Source organism: Manis javanica, chromosome 15, assembly GCF_040802235.1.
Source record: "Manis javanica isolate MJ-LG chromosome 15, MJ_LKY, whole genome shotgun sequence".
In the NCBI taxonomy this organism is placed as follows: domain Eukaryota; kingdom Metazoa; phylum Chordata; class Mammalia; order Pholidota; family Manidae; genus Manis; species Manis javanica.
In genome coordinates this window covers 33283924-33308453 of record NC_133170.1, presented here as the reverse complement: position 1 = coordinate 33308453, position 24530 = coordinate 33283924, and the positions used below count along the sequence as shown (strand labels likewise).

Below are 24530 nucleotides of genomic sequence, written 5' to 3'. Positions count from 1 at the left end.
AAACCGGAGGCCCATCAACTGGAGAACGTATTCAAAATTCCCAGGCCCTAGCATGGAGCATCTGGTTCCGCAGGTTTGACGTAGGTTAGAACTCTTTGTTTTATTAATTATTTGGGCAATCAGTCTTGCCAAAATACTGCTATAGAAAACCCAAATAATTATAATCAAACCAAAAACATCTACTGAACATAGAGACAACATGGTTCAATTATGTATTCAATAGCACAAATACATCAGATGATACCACACTGGATCAGTAAGTAAGAAACCACTTTAAGAAAAAAAAACAACTTAACTCCAGGCTAGACAATTACAATGGTAGTTTTCAGGTCGTAGTGTTCCAACAAACCCCAAGTGTCCTGCAGGTTTGAGGGAGGACAGGTTTGAAGGAAAGGAAGGCAGAGACACCCTGCCATGCACTCACTCGGGCTTCACTGTGATCAGGATCAAACATCTTCTGTTCCTGACAGAAATGCCAGAAAAGAACAAAACAGTACAAAACTCCAAAAGTAATGAATGTGAATCACAATTTGGGATAAGGTTATAAAAATCTGTCATAAAGTTGATTTGAGATGGCAATGCTCCCCAAATTTATCTATATATTCAAAACACTCCCTGTCAAAATTCCAACCAGCCCCTTTCCAGAAATGAACAATACTAAAATTCATATGGAACCGCTATGTACACAAAACAGCCAAAGCAGTTTTAAAAAACAAATTTAGAAGACTGACATCACAATTTCAAAATTTACTACAAAGCAACAGTAATCAAGATAGTGTGAAAATGGTGTAAGGACATACAGACTAATGGAATCTAAGCGAGAGGCCAGAAATAAATGAATATATTTAAGGTCAACTGATTTTTGAGAAAGGTACCAAGGCCATTAAATGGGGGGGCTTTTTAACAAATGGTGCTGGGACAACTGGATATTCCCATGCAAAAGAATGCATCTGGGCCCTAATTTACAGCATATTCAAAATGGATCAAAGATTAAAATTTAAGAGCTAAAACTATAAAACTCTTAGGAGGAAACATAGGTGAAAATATATATGACCCTGGATTAGGCAACAGTTTAGAAATGACACCAAAAACACAAGTAATCAAAGAAAAAATACATAAAACAGATTTTAAAATTAAAAACTTTCACTTGTCAGACCACACTACTACCAAGAAAGTGAAAATTCAACAAACTAAAAAGTGGAAAAAAATACCTGTAAATCATATATCTGACAAGGGTCTGGTATCCACGATATGTAAATAATTCTTACAACTCAATAATACAAAGACAAATAATTCAACTAAAAAATGGTCAAAGGCTCTGAATGGACACTTCTCCAAAGATATAGGCTGGCCAATAAGCACATGAAAAGATGTTCATCCTTACTAGCCATGTAGGAAAATGCAAATTAAAACCACAATGAGAGGATTATGGATTAAAGACAGTGGCATAAGAGGTGAGACAGAGGCCTCCTCTTAAAACTGCATATAATAAGAAAATATAATTAATACAACTAATCCTGAAGGAGCAATAGGAAAGAAGGCTGCACCAGTCAGCATACACCTAGAGAAAAGAACAGACCTGATGGAATAAGGTAACATACAAAAGCCGTGACCTGCTGGGACCTAAGCCCTTCCCCCAACACAGCTCAACAGCCAAAGGAAGAGAAACAGAGCAGGGAGGGAGTGGAGGCCTGGCACTGCTGAATACCCAGCTCTGGACATCTGCTTTGGGAGCACAAACCTACATTGCATGGTGCTCTAGTGATTAGAGGGGTTGGAAAGCTAAGACAGGCAGAATACCTGGAGAGACTGAGATTCCAGTAGCTTGTGGAAAACAGGATCCATATCCGGCTGCTCTGGGACAAAAGAAAGGCAGACAGTCTGAGAGACTTCCTAACAGCAAGAGGGTTGCTAAAGGGGCAAGGATGGCACAGAGCTTACTGGTCAGGAGAAAGGACAGGTAGACAAAATTGTCCAGGTGCACTCTGCCCAGCAGGTTGGGAGCTTTCACGATCTTCAGGCACTCCACCCTATGACTGGCTATGAAGCTCCAAGGCCCCCCTCCATGATACGCAGCCTGCTGAGCCTTCCTCCAGGCCTGCCTGCACCTGGCTCACAAACCAGCAAACCCTGCCCTGGTGTCAGGCCAGCCAGAGGGAAGCCCCACCTACAGCAGTTACAAACTCAAAGTATAGAGGCTTAGACCTGTGTGCTCGGCCTACTGGTTCTGGCAGTGGAGTAGGACCCAGCACTCAGGAAGCAGGAAACAGCTCTTTCTTCCTCACAGGCACCAACCCTGTTCCCCTGTGATTTCAAAATAAAAATCATAAACATGCTCATGGAGTTACAGAAAAACATTCAAGAACTCAGGAATGAATTCTGGTCAGAAAGTCAATCATTAAGGAACACAGTATCAGAAATGAAACATATAATGGAAGGTTTTTAAAACACATTTGATACAGTGGAGGAGACAATAAATGAAACAGAAATTAGACAAGAGGAATATAAAGAAGCTGAGGCACAGAGAGAAAAAAGGATCTCTAAGAACAAAAAAATATTTAGAGAACTGTGTGACCAATCCAAATGGAACAATATTCGTTTTATAGGGGTACCAGAAGAACAAGAGAGAGAGAAAAAGGAATAGAAAGTGTCTTTGAGGCGGTAACTGCTGAAAACTTCCCCAATCTGGGGAAGGACATAGTCTCTAAGGCCATGGAGGTGCACAGATCTCCCAACACAAGGGACCCAAGAAGGACAACACCTAGACATATAATAATTAAAATGGCAAAGATCAAGGATAAGAACAGACGATTAAAAGCAGCCAGAGAGAGAAATAAGATCACCTACAAAGGAACACCCATCAGGCTTTCATCAGACTTCTCAGCAGAAACATTACAGGCCAGAAGGGAGTGGCATGATGTATTTAATGCAGTGAAGCAGAAGGGCCTCGAACCAAGAATACCGTATCCAGGAAGATAATGTTTTAAATTTGAAGAAGGGATTAAACAATTTCCAAATAAGCAAAACATGAAAGAATTTACCTCCCACAAACCATCTCTACAGAGTATTTCGGAGGGACTTCTATAGATGGAAATGTTCCTAAGGTTTAATAGCTGTCATCAGAGGTAATAAAACCACAGTAAAGAAAGTACGACAGTTAATTACTAAGCAAATGCAAAATTAAATCAAGTATCCCCAAAGTCAGTCAAGGGAGAGACAAAGAATACAGAATATGATACCTAATATATAAACAATGGAGGACGAAGAAAAAGGAGGAGAAAAAGAACCTTTAGATTGTGTTTGTCATAGCATACTAAGAGAGTTAAGTCAGACTCTTAGTAAGAACTTTGAACCTTTGGTAACCAGGAATCAAAAGCCTGCAATGGCAGTAAGTACATACCTATTGATAATCACCCTAAATGTAAATGGTCTGAATGCACCAATCAAAACACATAGTCACTTAATGGACAAAAAAACAACACCCAGAGGGAGGAGCCAAAATGGCTACATGAGTAAGGCAGCAGAAATCTCCTCCCAAAACTAAATATATTTTTGAAAATACAACAAATACAACTATTCCTAAAAGAGAGACCACAAGATACAGTACAAAACCTAGGCAACATCTACACCTGCGAGAACACAGCGCCTCATGAAGGTGGTAAGATACAAGCCGCAGCTCAGCAGGACCCGAGCGCACCCCCCACCCCAGCTCCGCTGTGGGAGGAGAGGAGTCGGAGCGGGGAGGGAGTGGGAGCCCAGGACCACTAATTACCTAGCCCTAGCCATCTGCACCGGGAGCACAGACACACAGCGTGTAGTGTGCTGGATATAGGGAAAAGGAACAGAAAACCTGAGAGTGGGTCCCCACAGCCAGCGCCCCTGGGACAAAAGAAAAGCGAATGCTCTTTGAAAGTCTTAAAGGGACAGGAGCCTCACAGCTGGATGGAAGCATCCCGGCACACTCAGCCCAGCAGCTGGGAATCGCGGGGAAGTCCGGGTGCCCTAATCCCCTGGGCAGCAGCACAGCTGTGAGGCCCCTCACAGCAATAAACAGCATCCCGCCGGAACCGCCTCTGGAGCGGTCCTGCCACAGTGGAGCAGCAGCCTGAGACTGGCCACAACCTCAGCAGTCACGCAGAGCCTCCTCCGTGACCACCTGGGCCAGACTCAGAGACCCCGCCAGTGCAAAGCTGCCCAGCAGAAGCCACAAGGGGTTGCTGTTCTCACAGGAGAGGAAGGTGACAAGCAAGCAGGAAGGGACTTTGTTCTCCCAGCTGACACACATGCCAACTGCCCACAGCTACCTCTATTGCCATGAAAAGGCAGAAGAGTTTGATCCAGACCAGATTCACACAGATATCCCCTGAGAGGGAACCTGGGGAGATGGATCTAACCAATCTTCCTGAAAAAGAATTCAAAATAAAGGTCATAACCATGCTGATGGAGCTGCAGAGAAAAAAGCAAGAGTTAACGGATAAAGTTGGGAGGGAGAATACAGAAATAAAACAATCTCTGGAAGGACTTAAAAGCAGAATGGAAGAGGTGCAAGAGGCCGTTAATGGAATAGAAATCAGAGAACAGAAACACAGAGAAGCCGATGCACAGAGATAAAAGGAACTCCAGGAATGAAAGAATATTAAGAGAACTGTGTGACCAAACCAAACGGAACAATATTCACATTATAGGAGTACCAGAAGAAGAAGAGAGAGAAAAATACATACAAAGTGTATTGAAGAAATAATTGCAGAAAACTTCCCTAAACTGGGGCAGGAAATAGTCACTCAGACCAAGGAAGCACACAGAACTCCCAACAGAAGGGACCCAAGGAGGACAACACCAAGATACATATAATTACAATGGCAAAGACCAAGGACAAGGAAAGAGCATTAAAGGCAGCCAGAAAGAGTAAAAAGGTCAGCAACAAAGGAAAACCAATCAGGCTATCATCAGACTCCTCAACAGAAACCTTACGGGCCAGAAGAGAATGGCATGATACATTTAATGCAATGAAACAGAAGGGCCTTGAACCAAGAATACTGTATCCAGCACGATTATCATTTAAATATGAAGTAGGGATTAAACAATTCCCAGATAAGCAAAAATTGAGGAAATTTGCCTCCCACAAACCACCTCTACAGGATATTTTAGAGGGACTGATCTAGATGGAAGCACTCCTAAGGATAAACAGATGTCACCAGAGAAAATAAAATCACAGCAAAGAAAGCAGACCAACCAAATACTAACTAAAGGCAAAAAATAAAATCAACTACCCACAAATGCAGTCAAAGGAAACACAAAAGAGCACAAAATAAAAGAGCAAACATATAAAGAATGGAGGGAGGAATAAGAGAGGAGAGAAATAAAGAATCATCACACTGTGTTTATAATAGCTCAATATGCGAGTTAAGTTAGACAGTAAGATAGTAAAGAAGCTAACCTTGAACCTTTGGTAACCACAAACTTAAAGCCTGCAATGACAATAAGTACATACCTTTCAATAATCACCCTAAATGTAAATGGACAGAATGCACCAATCAAAAGACACAGAGTAATAGAATGGATAGAAAAGCAAGACCTATCTATACACTGCTTACAAGAGACTCACCTCAAACCCAAAGACATGCACAGACTAACAGTCACGGGATGGAAAAAGATGCAAACAACAAGGAGAAAAAAGCAGGTGTTGCAGTACTTGTATCAGACAAAATAGACTTCAAAACAAAGAAAGTAACAAGAGATAAAGAAGGACATTACATAATGATAAAGGGGTAAGGCCAACAACAGGATATAACCATTATAAATATATATGCACCCAATACAGGAGCACCAACATATGTAAAACATATACTAACAGAATTAAAGGAGGAAATAGAATGCAATTCATACATTTTAAAAGACTTCAACACACCACTCCCTCTAAAGGACAGATAGATCAGACAGAAAATAAGTAAGGACACAGAGGCACTGAACAACACACTACAACAGATGGACCTAATAAACATGTATAGAACTCTACACTCAAAAGCAGCAGGATACACATTCTTCTCAAGTGCACATGGAACATTTTCCAGAATAGACCACATACTAGGCCACAAAAGGAGCCTCAGTTAATTCAAAATGACTGAAATCCTACCAACCAACTTCTCAGACCACAAAGGCATAAAACTAGAAATAAATTGTACAAAGAAAGCAAAAAGGTTCAGAAACACATGGAGGCTTAACAACACACTCCTAAATAGTCAACAGATCAATGACCAAATTAAAATAGAGATCAAGCAATATATGGAAACAAATGACAACAACAACACAAAGTCCCAACTTCTGTGGGATGCAGTGAAAGCAGTTTTAAGAGGAAAGAATATAGCAATCCAGGCATATCTAAAGGAAGAACAATCCCAAATGAATAGCCTAAAGTAACAATTATTGAAACTGGAAAAAGAAGAACAAATGAGGCCTAAAGTCAGCAGAAGGAGGGACATAATAAAGATCAGAGAAGAAATAAACAAAATTGAGAACAATAAAACAGTAGAAAAAAAGTCAATGAAACCAAGAGCTGGTTCTTTGAGAAAATAAACAAAATAGATAAGCCTCTAGCCAGATTTATTAAGAGAAAAGGAGAATCAACATACATCAACAGAATCAGAAATGAAAAAGGAAAAATCACGATGGACCCCACAGAAATACAAAGAATTATTAGGGAATACTATGAAAACCTATATGCTAACAAGCTGGAAAACCTAGAAGAAATGGACAACTTCTTAGAAAAATAGAACCTTCCAAGACTGATCAAGGAAGAAACAGAAAATCTAAACAGATCAATTACCAGCAACGAAATTGAAGCGGTAATAAAAAAACTACCCAAGAGGAAAACCCCCAGGCCAGATGGATTTACCACAGAATTTTATCAGACATACAAAGAGATAATACCCATTCTCCTTAAAGTTTTCCAAAAAATAGAAGAGGGAATACTACCAAACTCATTCTATGAAGCCAGCATCACCATAATACCAAAACCAGGCAAAGACTCCACCAAATAGGAAAATTACAGACCAATATCCCTGATGAACATACATGTAAAAATACTCAACAAAATATTAGCAACCAAATTCAAAAATACATCAAGAGGATCATACACCATAATCAAGTGGGATTCATCTCAGGGATGCAAGGATGGTACAACATTCAAAAATCCATCAACATCATCCACCACATCAACAAATGAAGGACAAAAACCACATGATCATCTCCATAGATGCTGAAAAAGCATTTGACAAAATTCAACATCCATTCATGATAAAAACTCTCAACAAAATGGGAATAGAGAGCAAGTACCTCAACATAATAAAGGCTATATATGACAAACCTACAGTCAACATCATACTTAACAGCCAAGAGCTGAAAGCTTTTCACGTAAGCTCGGGAACAAGGCAGGGATGCCTACTCTCCCCACTTCTATTTAGCATAGTGCTGGAGGTCGGAGCCACAGCAGTCAAACACAAAAAAGAAATAAAAGGCATCCAAATTGGTAAGAAAGAAGTTAAACTGTCACTATTGATGATACTGTACATAGACATGATACTGTACATAAAAAACCCTAAAGAATCCACTCCAAAACTACAAGATCTAATATCTGAATTCAGCAAAGTTGCAGGATATAATATTAATACACAGAAATCTGTTGCATTCCTATACACTAGCAATGAACTAGCAGAAAGAGAAATCAGGAAAACAATTCTATTCACAGTTGCATCAAAAAGAATAAAATACCTAGGAATAAACCTAATCAAGGAAGTGAAAGACCTATACTCTGACAACCACAAGACACTCACGAAAGAAATTTAAGAAGACACCAATAAATGGAAACACATCCCATGTTCATGGATAGGAAGAATTAATATTGTCAAAATGGCCATCCTGCCTAAAGCAATCTACAGATTTAATGCAATCCCTATCAAAATACCAACAGCATTCTTCAATGAACTGGAACAGATAGTTCTAAAATTCACATGGAACCACAGAAGACCCCAAATACCCAAAGCAATCCTTAGAAGGAAGAATAAAGTGGGGGGGATTACAGTCCCCAACTTCAAGCTCCACTACAAAGTCACAGTAATCAAGACAATTTGGTACTGGAACAAGAACAGACCCATAGACTAATGGAACAGATTAGAGAGCCCAGATATAAATCCAAGCATATATGGTCAATTAATATACAATATAGGACCCATGGATATACAATGGGGAAATGACAGCCTCGTCAACAACTGGTGTTGTCAAAACTGGATAGCTACATGCAAAACTGGATTATTGTCTAACCCCATACACAAAAGTAAACTCGAAATGGATCAACGACCTGAATGTAAGTCATGAAACCATAAAACTCTTAGAAGAAAACATAGGCAAAAATCTCTTGAATATAAACATGAGCAGCTTTTTCCTGAACACATCTCCTCAGGCTAGGGAAAGAAAATAAAAAAAGAACAAATGGGACTACATTAAGCTAAAAGGCTTCTGTACAGCAAAGGACACCATCAGTAGAACAAAAAGGCATCCTACATGGTAGCTGGGCAGAAGTGTGAGGGGTAGAGTGGTAGGAGGTGAGGTCACACAGGAAATGGGAGGCTCAATGAGTTAAGGCTATCAGCTATTGGAACATTCTTGGCTTTAAGTCTGAGAGAGTTAGAAAGCTATTCCAGGGTTTTAAGGGGAACAACACAATGTGACAGATATTTTGGGTATTCCCTAATTGCTACCATGAGTGTACACTGAAGATTGGAGAAGGGGTGGCAAGGGCAGGAGCCGCTACAGAATCACTGCAGTAACACAGGCAAGATACAAGAGCTGAGCGACTGGTATGGGAGGCAAGAATAGGAGTAAGTTATCACTTTCTGCGTAGATTATCAAGGTAGAACTGACAATTTGTTTGCTGGCAGATGGGATGTGGGTTGTCAGTAAAGGAAGACTCAAGTTCTCGGCATGAAAAACTGGAAGGATCAGGTCACCATTAACTAAAATTGGTACCTGGGGGGCCAATTGTTTGCTGGGTACCAGGGCTGAAGTCAAATGTTTGGATTGAACAGCTTAAGATTGGCATGACTATCACATATTCTAGGGAAAAATCCAAGTGAACAAGCAGGTATGAAGCCTGGAGTTCTGGGAAATGTCCAGGCTACAACAATAAATATAGAAGTCTTCAGCATAACCTGGCATTTATATTCATGAGACTGGATGACACTGACAAGAGGAAAAATGAAACTAGAAAAGAAAATAGGACCATGGAGTGATCCCTGAGCATTCCAATGCTAAGAGCTTGGAGGTGAGGTGTTACCCACTAAGGAGACTGAGGAGGATGGTCAGTGAGGCTGAAGGAAAACCGCGGTAGTGTGGTGTCTTGGAAGCGTTTCAAAGAGAAGGGCCTTATCCAATAGACCCACTGCAAAATGTCCATTGATTTTAGCAATGTGAAGGAGGCAGAGTGCTGATGGAGCACTTGTTCTCTGTGAAGCCAGAGAGGTTACCAGCTGAGAGGAAGGAAAGGGAAGACGTGTTTGCGGTTGAGGAGCTGGGGAGGTAGGCAGCTGCTGCCTAGGAAGGAGTAAGAGGCAATGGGTGAGGGCAATGAGAGAAGTAAGGGAAATGAGGAAAGGCCCGGGAAGTGGAACACATATGCAAGGGACTGACCAGGACTGACCAGGGAATTTAAGTTGGAAAGAGAGGAGTAAGGACATGAAGAGAATGGAAGGCAAGTGAAAATCAATGTATTTTAAGTTGCAAAGAGAAAAAAATCAAAAGACTGTTGAAATTAAAGCACTAAAGGAAGTGAGCTGAAAACACAGGAGGTGGTCATTTGAATGCAGGGTACTTAGAATAGAATTATGGGGCTGCATTTACTGGGAATGTTAAGATGTCGGGTATGAGCATGAGTGTGAGAGGCAGAAAGGAGTTTCTGGACCAGATTACAGGAGGCCAAACAACTGAGAGTCCAGACATTGGACTCACAATCTACATGGAAACTGAAATCCTGATGGATTACGTCATGAGGAGTACATGTTTAGAGGAGGAAAAGCACATCAACTTCTTTGAATTTTATTTCTTTCTGTGTGCCGAAGAATTTATAAAATGACTTATGGGACCAGATCACCAAGGTGTACACACTATAGTTTATTTTAATTGATGTATGGGAGAAGCTTTAAGTTTTGCTCATATTCCTCATATTACCAAGCATTTGAATCTCTCTTGTGCCTCTCCTTGTGTGCTCTGGGCAGTATGTTTTATTTTATTGACCAAAATCTCATTTACAGTTCAATTAATGCAGGGGAGAAAACATGGCACATGCTAAGCCCTTCCATTCTTTATTTTAGTCTGCACTGGATGCTGGCAAGCCTGAGCCAATTAATTCAAAAGAGAGAGCAGAGAGGAGAAGAGATTTAGCTCATTCTTATTAAGAGCTGGTCATTCCTCCTGTTCATACAAAATCTGTGGAAACGTTGATACTGAAATAATTGTTTTACATTTCAGGGCCATTTTGAAATTTTAGTATCATTTACCTTACTTTGTGATTTACTATAAATGCCAGTCACAACATTTAAACTCACATACATACATGCAAATACACCTAGAGAGCATGGTTTTACTAGGGACATGCCATATTTTGTTCTCAGAGCTGAATAAGAAGTTTCATCCATGACTTTCCACTTGCTAATAGATATCCTTTCTGATCAGTTAGGCAATTTGCTGCACCACCCTGTTGCTGATAGGCACATATACCTAAATCAATCATATTCCTCAAGTAGAGAACTGTAAATGTGGATATAGAATATGGTGTTTCATATCATCCCACATGGTAGCATCCTTTCAGTATTGTTTGATTTTATTCATACTTCCTTCACTGGAGATTATAACCAACTATACACAATGTGCTATCAATTTTGGTGCAAAATTTCTTACCAATTCCTCTTACAAACTGATATTGTAATATGACTGATCTGTTTTCCCTCTACCAACAACTACATAAAATAAGATTGCTTTGCCTCTCTCCCACATAAAGGGGAAAGATATGATTTGGCATAAGCAACAGTTATGTTTTATTAATGCATATCCACTTAAAACAATATAAGTTGCAGATAAATAAATATACTAAGGCTATATATGTCCTTGAACATTAAAAGATGTTTTCACATTCTATAACAAAATCTTATTTTCAGATGTTTTTTTGTGAGACAGACAGCGACACATAAAAAAAAGAGAAAAGGCATCCTACATATTTGTAAATGACATACCCAACAAGGGGTTAACAACCACAATGTATAAAGAACTCACACACCTCAACAAAGAAAATACAAATAAGCCAATTAAAAAATGGGTGGAGAATATGAACAGACACTTCTCCAAAGAAGAAATTCAGATGGCCAACAGGCACATGAAAAGATGCTCCACATCACCACTTATCAGGGAAATGCAAATAAAAACCACAATTAGACATTATCTCACACCAGTTAGGATAGCCAACATAGAAAAGACTAGGAACAACAAATGCTGGCAAGGATGTGGAGAAAGGGGAACCCTCCTACACTGCTGGTGGGAATGTAAACTAGTTCAACCATTGTGGAAAGCAATATGGAGGTTCCTCAAAAAACTAAAAATAGAAATACCATTTGACCAAGGAATTCCACTCCTAGGAATTTACCCAAAGAAAACAACTTCTCAGATTCAAAAAGACAAATGCACTCCTATGTTTATCACAGCCCTATTTACAATAGTCAAGATATGTAAGCAACCTAAGTGTCTATCAGTAGATGAATGGATAAAGAAGTGGTATATATATACAATGGAATACTATTCAGCCATAAGAAAGAAACAAATCCTACCATTTGCAATAAGATGGATGGAGCTAGAGGGTATTATGCTCAATGAAATAAGCCAGACGGAGAAAGACAAGTATCAAATGATTTCCCTCATTTATGGAGTATAACAATGAAGCAAAACTGAAGGAACAAAAACAGCAGTAGACTCACAGACTCCAAGAAGGGACTAGTGGTTACCAAAGGGGAGAACGTGGAGGAGGGTGGGTAGGAGGGAGGGAGATGGGGATTGAGGGGTATCATGATTGGCACACATGGTGTGGGGCAGATCACGGGGAAGACAGTGTAGCAGAGAAGACAAGTAGTGACTGTGGCATCTTACTACACTGATGGACAGGGATTCAATGGGGTAAGGGGGGGACTTGATAATACGGGTGAATGTAGTAACCACATTGTTTTTTCATGTGAAGCCTTCATAAGAGTGTGTATCAATGATACATTAATAAAAAGAATATATATAACTTCACAATACAAAAACTTGTGCTCTATCAGATACATGAATCCATTGTTTAAATCTAATATCATTGAAAAAAGGCAATTCAAGGAATTTAAATTATATTAAAAATTTTTTAAATAATTATGAAAATCTAATCTATGTCTTGTTAGGTACAAAATTTCTAAAGACAGACGGACTTCTGTTTATTTACATGTACTTTGTACATTTTTACCTGTACCAATGGTAGTCATTAAAATATCAAGCTCTTAGAAAGCATTAAAAGTAGTTGCTTCTGGGAATGGATTGGGGCTGGGGAGGGATTGGGTGAGGGGCTATTCTTTAAAAGCTTATGAGTACTATTTGATCTCACAGTCGCAGATATAAATTACTTAGATATATATACTTTCATACGTGACATAATTATCACTACTTAATATATCCACCATAAGCCAAAGGTAATACCTTGGGGTGAGGAAGGCTGTCGCCCTTGCAGCTTCTCCCGAGAGAGGAGTCCCAGGTAACGGAGAACAACATGCTTGGTTTCATAGTGAAATCCTAGAGGCACAGTAGTAGAGGACGCCATTGAGTTGGCGGACAGAGCTCCAAAAGGTCTACTTACAGATGTGTAAAACCTAAAAACACAAAAGTATTTTTTCAGTTTAAAATTGATTAAATGCCAGTACATTTACCCATGATTCCAATGATTCTACTAAATCCCAAAATATGTATTTCCCAGACTTTTCTTCTCAGTTATTAAAAAAAAAAAAATGTAACTTCAATTTACCTACAAGTAGGAATTTTATATTTTCAGATTTCAGCTCAAAAGCAAATTTCCCTTTCTGTCTGTCTGTAGTGTCACTTCAGTATTAAAAACAATAGCTGGGAGGGTGGAGCCAAGATGGCGGCGTGAGTAGAGCAGTAGCAATCTCCTCCCAAAACCATATATATCTATGAAAATGTAACAAAGACAACTCTTCCTAAAATAGAGACCAGAGGACACAGGACAATATCCAGACCACATCCAGACCCGTGAGAACCCAGCACCTCACGAAGGGGGTAAGAAACAAACCCCGGCCCAGCGGGTCCTGAGCGCCCCTCCCCCCAGCTCCCAGTGGGAAGAGAGAGATGTGAGCGGGAGGGAGAAGGAGCCCAGGACTGCTGAACACCCAGCCCCAGCCATCCGGACCAGAGCGCAGACACAGTGCATGCGCTGGGCCCTGGATACTAGAGAAACAGGGCGGCAGGACCGCGGGGCGGGTGCCTGAGGCCAAAGCCAGAGAACAAAGAAACAAGAGCAGCCAATTTTTTTTGTTGTTGTTGTTGTTGCTGTTGTTGTTTCGGTTTGGAGAGTGATTTTTGGAAGACTTAAAGGGGCAGGGCAGGACACTTAGTCCAGACGCAGGGAATCTGGGGATCTCTGGGCACTCTAAACCCCTGGGCAGCAGGGAGCACGGAGGCACCTTACGGAGATAAATAGCGTCCCGGCTGCTCCTCCTCGAACAGGGCTCCACCATTTTGGAGCAGCTGCCTGAGCCAGGTCACGCCCAAAGCAACAGCGGAGATAAACTCCATAGCAGCCGGGCAGGAAGCAGAAGCCCTGTCCACGCACAGCTGCCCAGCACAAGCCACTAGAGGTCGATATTCTCCCAGGAGAGGAAGGCCACAAACCAACAAGAAGGAGTGCTCTTCCAGCCGTCACTCATACCAGCTCTGCAAACTATCTCTATCACCATAAAAAGGCAAAACTACAGGCAGACAAAGATCACAGAGTCAACACCAGAGAAGGAGACAGACCTAACCAGTCTTCCTGAAAAAGAATTCAAAATAAAAATCATGAACATGCTGACAGAGATGCAGAGAAAAATGCATGAGCAATGGGATGAAGTCCAGAGGGAGATCACAGATGTCAGGAAGGAGATCACAGAAGTGAAACAAACCCTGGAAGGATTTATAAGCAGAACGGATAAGATGCAAGAGGTCATTGAAGGAATAGAAACCAGAGAACAGGAACGTACACAAGCTGACATAAAGAGAGATAAAAGGATCTCCAGGAACAAAACAATACTGAGAACTATGTGACCAATCCAAAAGGAACAATATCCGTATTATAGGGGTACCAGAAGAAGAAGAGAGAGGAAAAGGGACGGAAACTATCTTGGAAGAAATAATTGCTGAAAACTTCCCCAAACTGGGGGAGGAAATAATCGAACAGACCACAGAAATACACAAAACCCCAAACAGAAAGGATCCAAAGAGGATAACACCAAGACACATAATAATTAAAATGGCAAGGATCAAGGACATGGAAAGAGTTTTAAAGGCAGCTAGAGAAAAAAAGGTCACCTATAAAGGAAAACCCATCAGGCTATCATCAGACTTCTTGACAGAAACCCTACAGGCCAGAAGAGAATGGCATGATATATTTAATACAATGAAACAGAAGGGCCTTGAACCAAGGATACTGTATCCAGCACGACTATCATTTAAATATGATGGCGGGATTAAACAATTCCCAGACAAGCAAAAGCTGAGGGAATTTGCCTCCCACAAACCACCTCTACAGGCCATCTTAGAGGGACCACTCTAGATGGGAGCACTCCCAAAAAGAGCACAGAACAAAACACCCAACATATGAAGAATGGAGGAGGAGGAATAAGAAGGGAGAGAAGAAAAGAGTCTCCAGATACTGTATATAACAGCTCAATAAGGGAGCTAAGTTAGGCAGTAAGATACTAAAGAGGCTAACCTTGAACCTTTGGTAACCATGAATTTAAAGCCTGCAATGGCAATAAGTACATATCTCTCAATAGTCACCCTAAATGTAAATGGACTGAATGCACCAATCAAAAGACACAGAGTAATAGAATGGATAAAAAAGCAAGACCCATCTATATGCTGCTTACAAAAAACTCACCTCAAACCCAAAGACATGCACAGACTAAAAGTCAAGGGATGGAAAAACATATGTCAGGCAAACAACAGTGAGAAGAAAGCAGGGGTTGCACTACTAATATCAGACAAAATAGACTTCAAAACAAAGAAAGTAACAAGAGATAAGGACACTACATAATGATAAAGGGCTCAGTCCAACAAGAGGATATAACCATTCTAAATATATATGCACCCAACACAGGAGCACCAGCATATGTGAAACAAATACTAACAGAACTAAAGAGGGAAATAGACTGCAATGCATTCATTTTAGGAGACTTCAACACACCACTCACCCCAAAGGATACATCCACCAGGCAGAAAATAAGTAAGGACACACAGGCACTGAACAACACACTAGAACAGATGAACCTAACAGACATCTATAGAACTCTACATCCAAAAGCAACAGGATATACATTCTTCTCAAGTGCACATGGAACATTCTCCAGAATAGACCACATACTAGCCCACAAAAAGAGCCTCAGTAAATTCCAAAATACTGAAATTCTACCAACCAATTTTTCACAACACAAAGGTATAAAACTAGAAATAAATTCTACAAAAACAAAAGGCTCACAAACACATGGAGGCTTAACAAGATGCTACTAAATAATCAATGGATCAACGAACAAATCAAAATAGAGATCAAGGAATATATGGAAACAAATGACAACAACAATACAGAGCCCCAACTTCTGTGGGACGCAGCGAAAGCAGTCTTAAGAGGAAAGTATATAGCGATTCAGGCACACTTGAAGAAGGAAGAACAATCCCAAATGAATAGTCTAACATCACAATTATCGAAACTGGAAAAAGAAGAACAAATGTCACCAAAGTCAGCAGAAGTAGGGACATAATAAAGATCAGAGAAGAAATAAACAAAATTGAGAAGAATAAAACAATATCAAAAATCAATAAAGCCAAGAGCTGGTTCTTTGAGAAAATAAACAAAATAGATAAGCCTCTAGCCAAACTTCATAAGAGAAAAAGAGAATCAACACAAATCAACAGAATCAGAAATGAGAATGGAAAAATCACGACAGACTCCACAGAAATACAAAGAATTATTAGACCACTATGAAAACCTGTATGCCAACAAGCTGGAAAACCTAGAAGAAATGGACAACTTCCTAGAAAAATACAACCACACAAGACTGACCAAGGAAGAAACACAAAAGTTAAACAAACCAATTACGAGCAAAGAAATTGAAACGGTAATCAAAAAACTACCCAAGAACAAAACCCTGGGGCCAGAAGGATTTACCTCAGAATTTTGTCAGACAAACAGAGAAGGCATAATATCCATTCTCCTTAAAGTTTTCCAAAAAATAGAAGAGGAGGGAATACTCCCAAACTCATTCTATGAAGCCAACATCACCCTAATACCAAAACCAGGCAAAGACCCCACCAAAAAAGAAAATTACAGACCAATATGCCTGATGAATGTAGATGCAAAAATACTCAATAAAATATTACCAAACAGAATTCAACAGTATATCAAAAGGATCATACACCATGACCAAGTGGGATTCATCCCAGGGATGCAAGGATGGTACAACATTCGAAAATCCATCAACATCATCCACCACATCAACAAAAAGAAAGACAAAAACCACATGATCATCTCCATAGATGCTGAAAAAGCATTTGACAAAATTCAACATCCATTCATGATAAAAACTCTCAGCAAAATGGGAATAGAGAGCAAGTACCTCATCATAATAAAGGTCATATATCATAAACCCACAGCCAACATTATACTGAACAGCAAGAAGCTGAAAGCTTTTCCTCTGAGATCGGGAACTAGACAGGGATGCCCACTCTCCCCACTGTTATTTAACATAGTACTAGAGGTCCTAGCCACGGCAATCAGACAAAATACAAGGAATCCAGATTGGTAATGAAGAAGTTAAACTGTCACTATTTGCAGATGTTATGATATTGTACATAAAAAACCCTAAAGACTCCACTCCAAAACTGCTAGAACTGATATCGGAATACAGCAAAGTTGCAGGATACAAAATTAATATACAGAAATCTGTAGCTTTCCTATACACTAACAATGAACCAATAGAAAGAGAAATCAGGAAAACAATTCATTCACAATTGCATCAAAAAGAATAAAATACCTAGGAATAAACCTAACCAAATAAGTGAAAGAACTATACCCTGAAAACTACAAGTCACTCTTAAGAGAAATTAAAGGGGACACTAACAAATGGAAACTCATCCCATGCTCATGGCTAGGAAGAACTGATATCATCAAAATGGCCATCCTGCCCAAAGCAATATACAGATTTGACGCAATCCCTATCAAATTACCAGCAACATTCTTCAATGAACTGGAACAAATAATTCAAAAATTCATATGGAAACACCAAAGACCCCGAATAGCCAAAGGAATCCTGAGAAAGAAGAATAAAGTAGGGGGGATCTCACTCCCCAACTTCAAGCTCTACTACAAAGCCATAGTAATCAAGACAATTTGGTACTGGCACAAGAACAGAGCCACAGACCTATAGAACAGACGAGACTCCAGACATTAACCCAAACATATATGGTCAATTAATATTTGATAAAGGAGCCATGGACATACAATGGCAAAATGACAGTCTCTTCAACAGACGGTGCTGGCAAAACTGGACAGCTAAATGTAAGAGAATGAAACTGGACCATTGTCTAACTCCATATACAAAAGTAAATTCAAAATGGATCAAAGACCTGAATGTAAGTCATGAAACCATTAAACTCTTAGAAAAAAACAGGCAAAAACCTTTTAGACATAAACATGAATGACCTCTTCTTGAACATACCTCCCTGGGAAAGGGAAACAACAGCAAAAATGAGCAAGTGGGACTATATTAAGCTGAAAAGCTTCTGTACAGCAAAAGACACCATCAATAGAACAAAAAGGAACCCTACAGTATGGGAGAATATATTTGTAAATGACAGATTCGATAAAGGCTTCACATCCAAAATATATAAAGAGTTCACATGCCTCAACGAACAAAAAACAAATAATCCAATTAAAAAATGGGCAGAGGAACTGAACAGACAGTTCTCCAAAAAAGAAATACAGATGGCCAACAGACACATGAAAAAATACTCCACATCACTAATTTTCAGAGAAATGCAAATTAAAACTACAATGAGATATCACCTCACACCAGTAAGGATGGCTGCCATCCAAAAGACAAACAACAACAAATATTGGCGAAGCTGTGGAGAAAGGGGAACCCTCCTACACTGCTGGTGGGAATGTAAATTAGTTCGACCATTGTGGAAAGCAGTATGGAGGTTCATCAAAATGCTCAAAACAGAACTACCATTTGACCGAGGAATTCCACTCCTAGGAATTTACCCTAAGAACGCTGCAATCAAGATTGAGAAAGACAGACGCACCCCTATGTTTGTCGCAGCACTATTTACAACAGCCAAGAATTGGAAGCAACCTAAATGTCCATCGGTAGATGAATGGATAAAGAAGATGTGGTACATATACAAAATGGAATACTACTCGGCCATAAGAAGAGGGCAAATTCTACCATTTGCAGCAACATGGATGGAGCTGGAGGGTGGGTATTGTGCTCAGTGAAATAAGCCAAGCGGAGAAAGAGAAATACCAAATGATTTCACTCATCTGTGGAGTATAAGAACAAAGGAAAAACTCAAGGAACAAAACAGCAGTGGAATTACAGAACCCAAAAATGGACTAACACGTACCAAAGGGAAAGGGACTGGGGAGGATGGGTGGGTAGGGAGGGATAAGGGGGGGGAAGAAGAAAGGGAGTATTAAGATTAGCATGCATGGGGGGGAGGGAGAAAGGGGAGGTCTGTACAACACAGAGAAGACAGGTAGTGATTCTACAACATTTTCCTAGGCTGATGGACAGTGACTGTAAAGTGGTTTATAGGTGGGACCTGGTATAGGGGAGAGCCTAGTAAACATAATATTCTTCATGTAAGTATAGATTAAAGATAAAAAAAAAAAAGAAAAAAGAAAGAAAGGGGGATTACTCCTTGATAGGATAAAACTGTAAATCAACGATTAATGCATGCTTTAAATATCCTTAATTTTGATCACTTAAAGGGTGTCAGATGATTGGCTATGGAGGTACACTTTTCTGATAATATTCCTTTCTCTTTAAAAAAAAAAAAAAAGCAGTTCCTCTCTGGCGACCTCCAATGACTTCTACACAATGATATAAAGGGCATATCAAAGTGTGGGCAAAGGGTCTGTTTGTGTTTATACAGAGGATCAAAGCCTAATTTGGCTACCCAGAAAATGAACTAAGATACGAAATGAAGAAGAACTTCCAACAACAGCACTCTCTGGAAGAGTCATACCAGAAGATGATCATCAAAAAACCTCAACAAAGATCCAGGCGATGCTGCAGTTGTAGCTGCATCCATCCCACCGGTTCCTGGACTTGCCATTGGAATGAAGAAGGAGATATCTAAGCTGGCCTGTGCTGTCAGTAAAACAACAAATTTGACTGGATCTATACTGTTGGAACTCAACCAAGAATTAGGAGAAGTGCAAGTTGTAGCACTCCAAAATCTTACAACTACAGACTATCTACTGTTAAAAGAACATATGGGATGTGAACAGTTCCCAGGAATGAGTTGTTTTAATTTGTCTGATTTCTCTCAGACTGTTCAAGTACAGTTGGACAATATCCATCATATCATAGATAAATTTTCACAAATGCCTAGGGTGCCTAACTGGTTTTCTTGGCCTCACTGGAGATGGCTGGTAATTATAGATCTGCTTTGGTTATGTAACTGTATTCCTATTATGTTAATGTGTGTGCGCAATTTAATTAGTAGTTTAAAACCTATACATGCTTAAGTTACACTACAAGAAGATATGTCAAAGAAATAATCAATCTTCCCATGTTTTCTCCTGTCTGCTACCTCTATAGGTTTTCTTCTTCCTTCCTAATTACGACCCTTAAATAGAATTCGTGCCTCATATCGAATTCACCGAGTATCATAACTCCTCCAAGTGGTAAAGATACCTCAAGACAATGCTGGGCATAGAAGCCACAGGGCATAAATCTGCAAAGAAGTAAAAAGCTAACCTTTTCAAACAATATGGCTTCTCTCTCACTTACCAACTTTACATTTCCCTGTATGGCCCCAGAAGATGACTGGTTAGCCAGAGACGGGTAAGATTCCTCAAGGGAGGAACAACCTAAGACAGGCACAGTCACAGGGGGGCCATCAGGTGAGAAACTGGGGATCAACAGAGGTGAGGCTTAGAACCTCACCCCCCGTTTTGAGAGAAATCTTCTGCATCCGTGGATGTATTATTGCCCTTGTCTAGCTTGGATTAACACATAGTCTATAGGCACACACCTGATCATCTACATTTGCTCTCTTACAACACTAAACTATGTTTTCTACCTTTATCTTGCATCTACCTCCCACTTCAGCATTTTATTAAATAATAATAATAATAATAATAATAATAAAGGGAGAAATGTTGGATCCACATATAAATCAGTTATAAAAATCAAATATTCATGTTTGACCTGATTGTTTATAGTTCATAATGCATGATCAAAACCAAAAGTTTCTGTGATGACTGCCCTTGTACTGTTCACCATGTAAGAACTTATTCACTATGCAAGAATTTGTTCACCATGTAAAAAAATAAAAAAGTTAAAATCCCTATTACATTCATTATTACACTCTAAGGGGCAAACATAACTGGATCATCTGGGCCTCATCCATTTTGACTGGCCTTTTCCTCAGATTCCTTATTAGTGATAAGTTCTTATAAAACCTACTAATTGTTATTTTAGAGTAAGGCTATCCAGACTTGCTTGTTGGTTTTATATATATATATATATATATAATTTTTTTATGTTCTGTCTTGCAGCAGATTAGTAAAATTTATCTGATCTATTAAAAAGAAAAACACTAGCTACACCCCACCCTCACCCCACCTTGAAGTATGTTCTCTTATTTAATAATAAAGCCTCCTGAATTTTAGCTAGGTCCATGGCCACACAGCTGCAGACTGCATTTCCCAGTCTCAGCAGCTTAACATGCCATATGATTAGTCTGAGCCAGATGATGTATGTGCAATATGTGGGTCTCTACTTAAAAACTTCTTCTCTCTTTTCTATGGTTTCGAACATGAATATGGCAGACACCTATCTTTGCCCTCCAAATAACGACATCACTTTACGGGGAAGTAAAGCAACAGGAGAGAAGGAACCTGGGTCCCTGATGACCATATGCAGCAGAGGTGCCCTGCAAGCCTGGATCACCTGACGCTGGACTATTATTTAAACCACTTTTTCTAAATGTCTTCATTAGGCAACCTAACTTATCGATACAACTATAGCCCCCATTTCTTCATATGGACTTAGCAACTGTTTACTATGTATCTTAATAATTGTTTCAAATAAAATGTTCCCAAATAATTTTTTTCTATTTAAAACAATAATACAGAGTCCTTTGAGATCTCAATAAATGATATAAGAAAAAGAGATTCAGATAACTAACAATAGGAAAAAGATACAGGCAATACTAACAAAAGTTAAGATCTGTAATAAGCAAACTAAGAGAAACGTCCTAGAATGATAAACAATGAAAAAATACATGCATAATTTAAACAACATAAAACAGTGGCTATATCAGCAGACTCAGAGACTCCAAGAAGGAACTAGTGGATACCAAAAGGGAGGGTTGTGGGAAGGTGGGTAGGGAGGGAGAAGGGGATTGAGGGGTATTATATTTAGTACATATGGTGTGGGGAATCACGGGGAGAACAGTGTAGCACAGAGAAGGCAAACAGTGAATCTGTAGCATCTTACTACACTGATGGACAGTGACTGCATTAGGGTATGGGTGGGGACTTGATAATATGCGTAAATGTAGTACCCACATTGTTGTTTCATGTGAAACCTTCATAAGAGTGTATATCAATAATACCTTAATAAAAATTTTTTTTAAAGTGGCTATATGAAGAGATAAAAAGATAACATGAAAATCTCTTTTGAATGGTTAAATGCCATCTTTTTAAAAACTGCATTTATACCCTGAATAGCCAAAGCAATCCTGAGAAGGAAGAATAAAACTGGGGGGATTACGCTCCCCAACTTCAAGCCCTACTACAAAGCCAAAGTAATCAAGACAATTCAGTACTGGAACAAGAACAGACCCATAATCAATGGAACAAAAATTAGAGCACAGATATAAACCCAAGCATATATGGTCTGTTAATATATGATAAAGGAGCTATAGATACACAATGGGGAAATAACAGCCTCTTCAACAGCTGGTGTTGGCAAAACTGGACAGCTACATATAAGAGAATGAAACTGGATTATTGTCTAACCCCATACACAAAAGTAAAAAAATGGATCAAAGACCTGATTGTAAGTCATGAAACAATAAAACTCTTAGAAGAAAACATAGGCAAAAATATCTTTAATATTAACATAAGCAACTTTTTCCTGAACACATCACCTCGGGCAAGGGAAACAAAAGTAAAAATGAACAAATGGGACAACATCAAGCTAAAAAGCTTTCTGTACAGCAAAGACACCATCAGTAGAACAAAAAGGCATCCTACAGTATGGGAGAATATATTTGTAAATGACATATCCGACAAGGGGTTAACATCCAAAATATATAAAGAACTCACATGCTTCAACACCCAAATAGCAAATAACCCTATTAAAAAATGGGTGGAGGATATGAACAGACACTTCTCCAAAGAAGAAATTCAGATGGCCAACAGGCACATAAAAAGATGCTCCACATCACTAATTATCAGGGAAACACAAATTAAAACCACAATGAGATATCACCTCACACCAGTTAGGATGGCCAACATCGAAAAGACAAAGAACAACAAATGCTGGCAGGGATGTAGAGAAAGGAGAACGAACCTTCCTACACTGCTGGTGGGAATATAAACTAGTTCAGCCATTGTGGAAAGTAATATGGAGGTTCCTCAAAAAACTAAAAACAGAAATACCATTTGACCCAGGAATTCCACTCCCAGGAATTTACCCAAAGGAAACAAGATCTCAGATTCAAAGAGACATATGCACCCCTATGTTTATCACAGCACTATTTACAATAGCCAAGATATGGAAGCAACCTAAACATCCATCAGTAGATGAATGGATAAAGAAGAGGTGGGACATATACACAATGGAATACTATTCAGCCATAAGAAAGGAACAAATCCTACCATTTGCCACAACATGGATGGGATGGAGCTAGAGGGTATTATGTTCAGTGAATATAAGTGAAATAAGTCAGACAAAGACAAATACCAAATGATTTCCCTCATTTGTGGAGCATAACAATGAAGCAAAACTGAAAGAACAAAAACAGCAGTAGACTCACAGACTCCAAGAAGGGACTAGTGGTTACCAAAGGGGAGATGGTAGGGGAGGGCGGGTTTCGGGGGTAGGGAGATGGGGATTGAGAGGTATTATGATTGGGACATATGGTGTTTGGGGAGTTACAGGGTAGGCAGTGTAGCACAGAGAAGACAAGTTGTAACTGTGGCATCTTGCTGCACTGATGGACAGTGACTGCAATGGGGTATGGTGGGGGACTCTATGAGTGAGTGTAGTAACCACACTGTTTTCTTGTGAAACCTTCATAAGAGTGTATATCAGTGATACCTTACTAAAAAAAAAAAACCTGCATTTGTGGTTGCTATCACTATGAGTATTTACTTGGGCTATCAAAAGAAATCTTGGCTTGACATTTCCCTATTGTTTCTATCTCTAGGGCGCAATGCTACAAAATTATATCAATATCCAATAAATCAAACGATAGGACTTAAAACTACTCTGTTCAATTTTAAACGTCCCCATAAACTTCAGACAGGTTATTTCAAAATTAATACACACTCCAAAGAAAGGGAAAATGTGTTACAGCTGGCATCACCACAACCATGGTGCTCTTACAGGGTGTTTCACTCTTGAAAAGCTCAAGATACCGTATCATACTTTTATACCGTTAACATTTACTGGTGAGAAGACAGTACTTCAAATTTACAAATATAAGGGAAACTCAAGAGGTAAAATAAGTTTCCTGAGGCCTCTCACTCTATCGTCCAAGAGAAGTGCTATAACAGATGTATTTGCCTTTTTTTTTTTTTTGCCTGTCTGCCATCTAAACCCAATTTCCTACCTATGGAGCATCCCACACTGTGTCAATCTTGGTAGGAAACAGAAATCTCCCAGGCCCCACTACAAAAGCTTAAAATAGGCTAGGCATTTTCTCTCCTGTCCTGTTCTCTGGCATGTAGGGTACAA

General features: G+C 39.5%; 1 protein-coding gene across 3 annotated transcripts in view; it reads right to left on the bottom strand.

Moving 5' to 3' along the window:
- BCL2L13 (BCL2 like 13) overlaps positions 1–24530 on the bottom strand; it is a 116203-nt gene that overhangs the window by 86216 nt on the left and 5457 nt on the right. For all 3 annotated transcript variants that reach the window (XM_037014880.2, XM_037014879.2, XM_073223202.1), the window contains exon 2: positions 12760–12929. In XM_037014880.2, the coding sequence (XP_036870775.1) occupies positions 12760–12880 (121 nt within the window). In that variant the 5' untranslated portion in view covers positions 12881–12929. The remainder of the gene's footprint in view (positions 1–12759; positions 12930–24530) is intronic.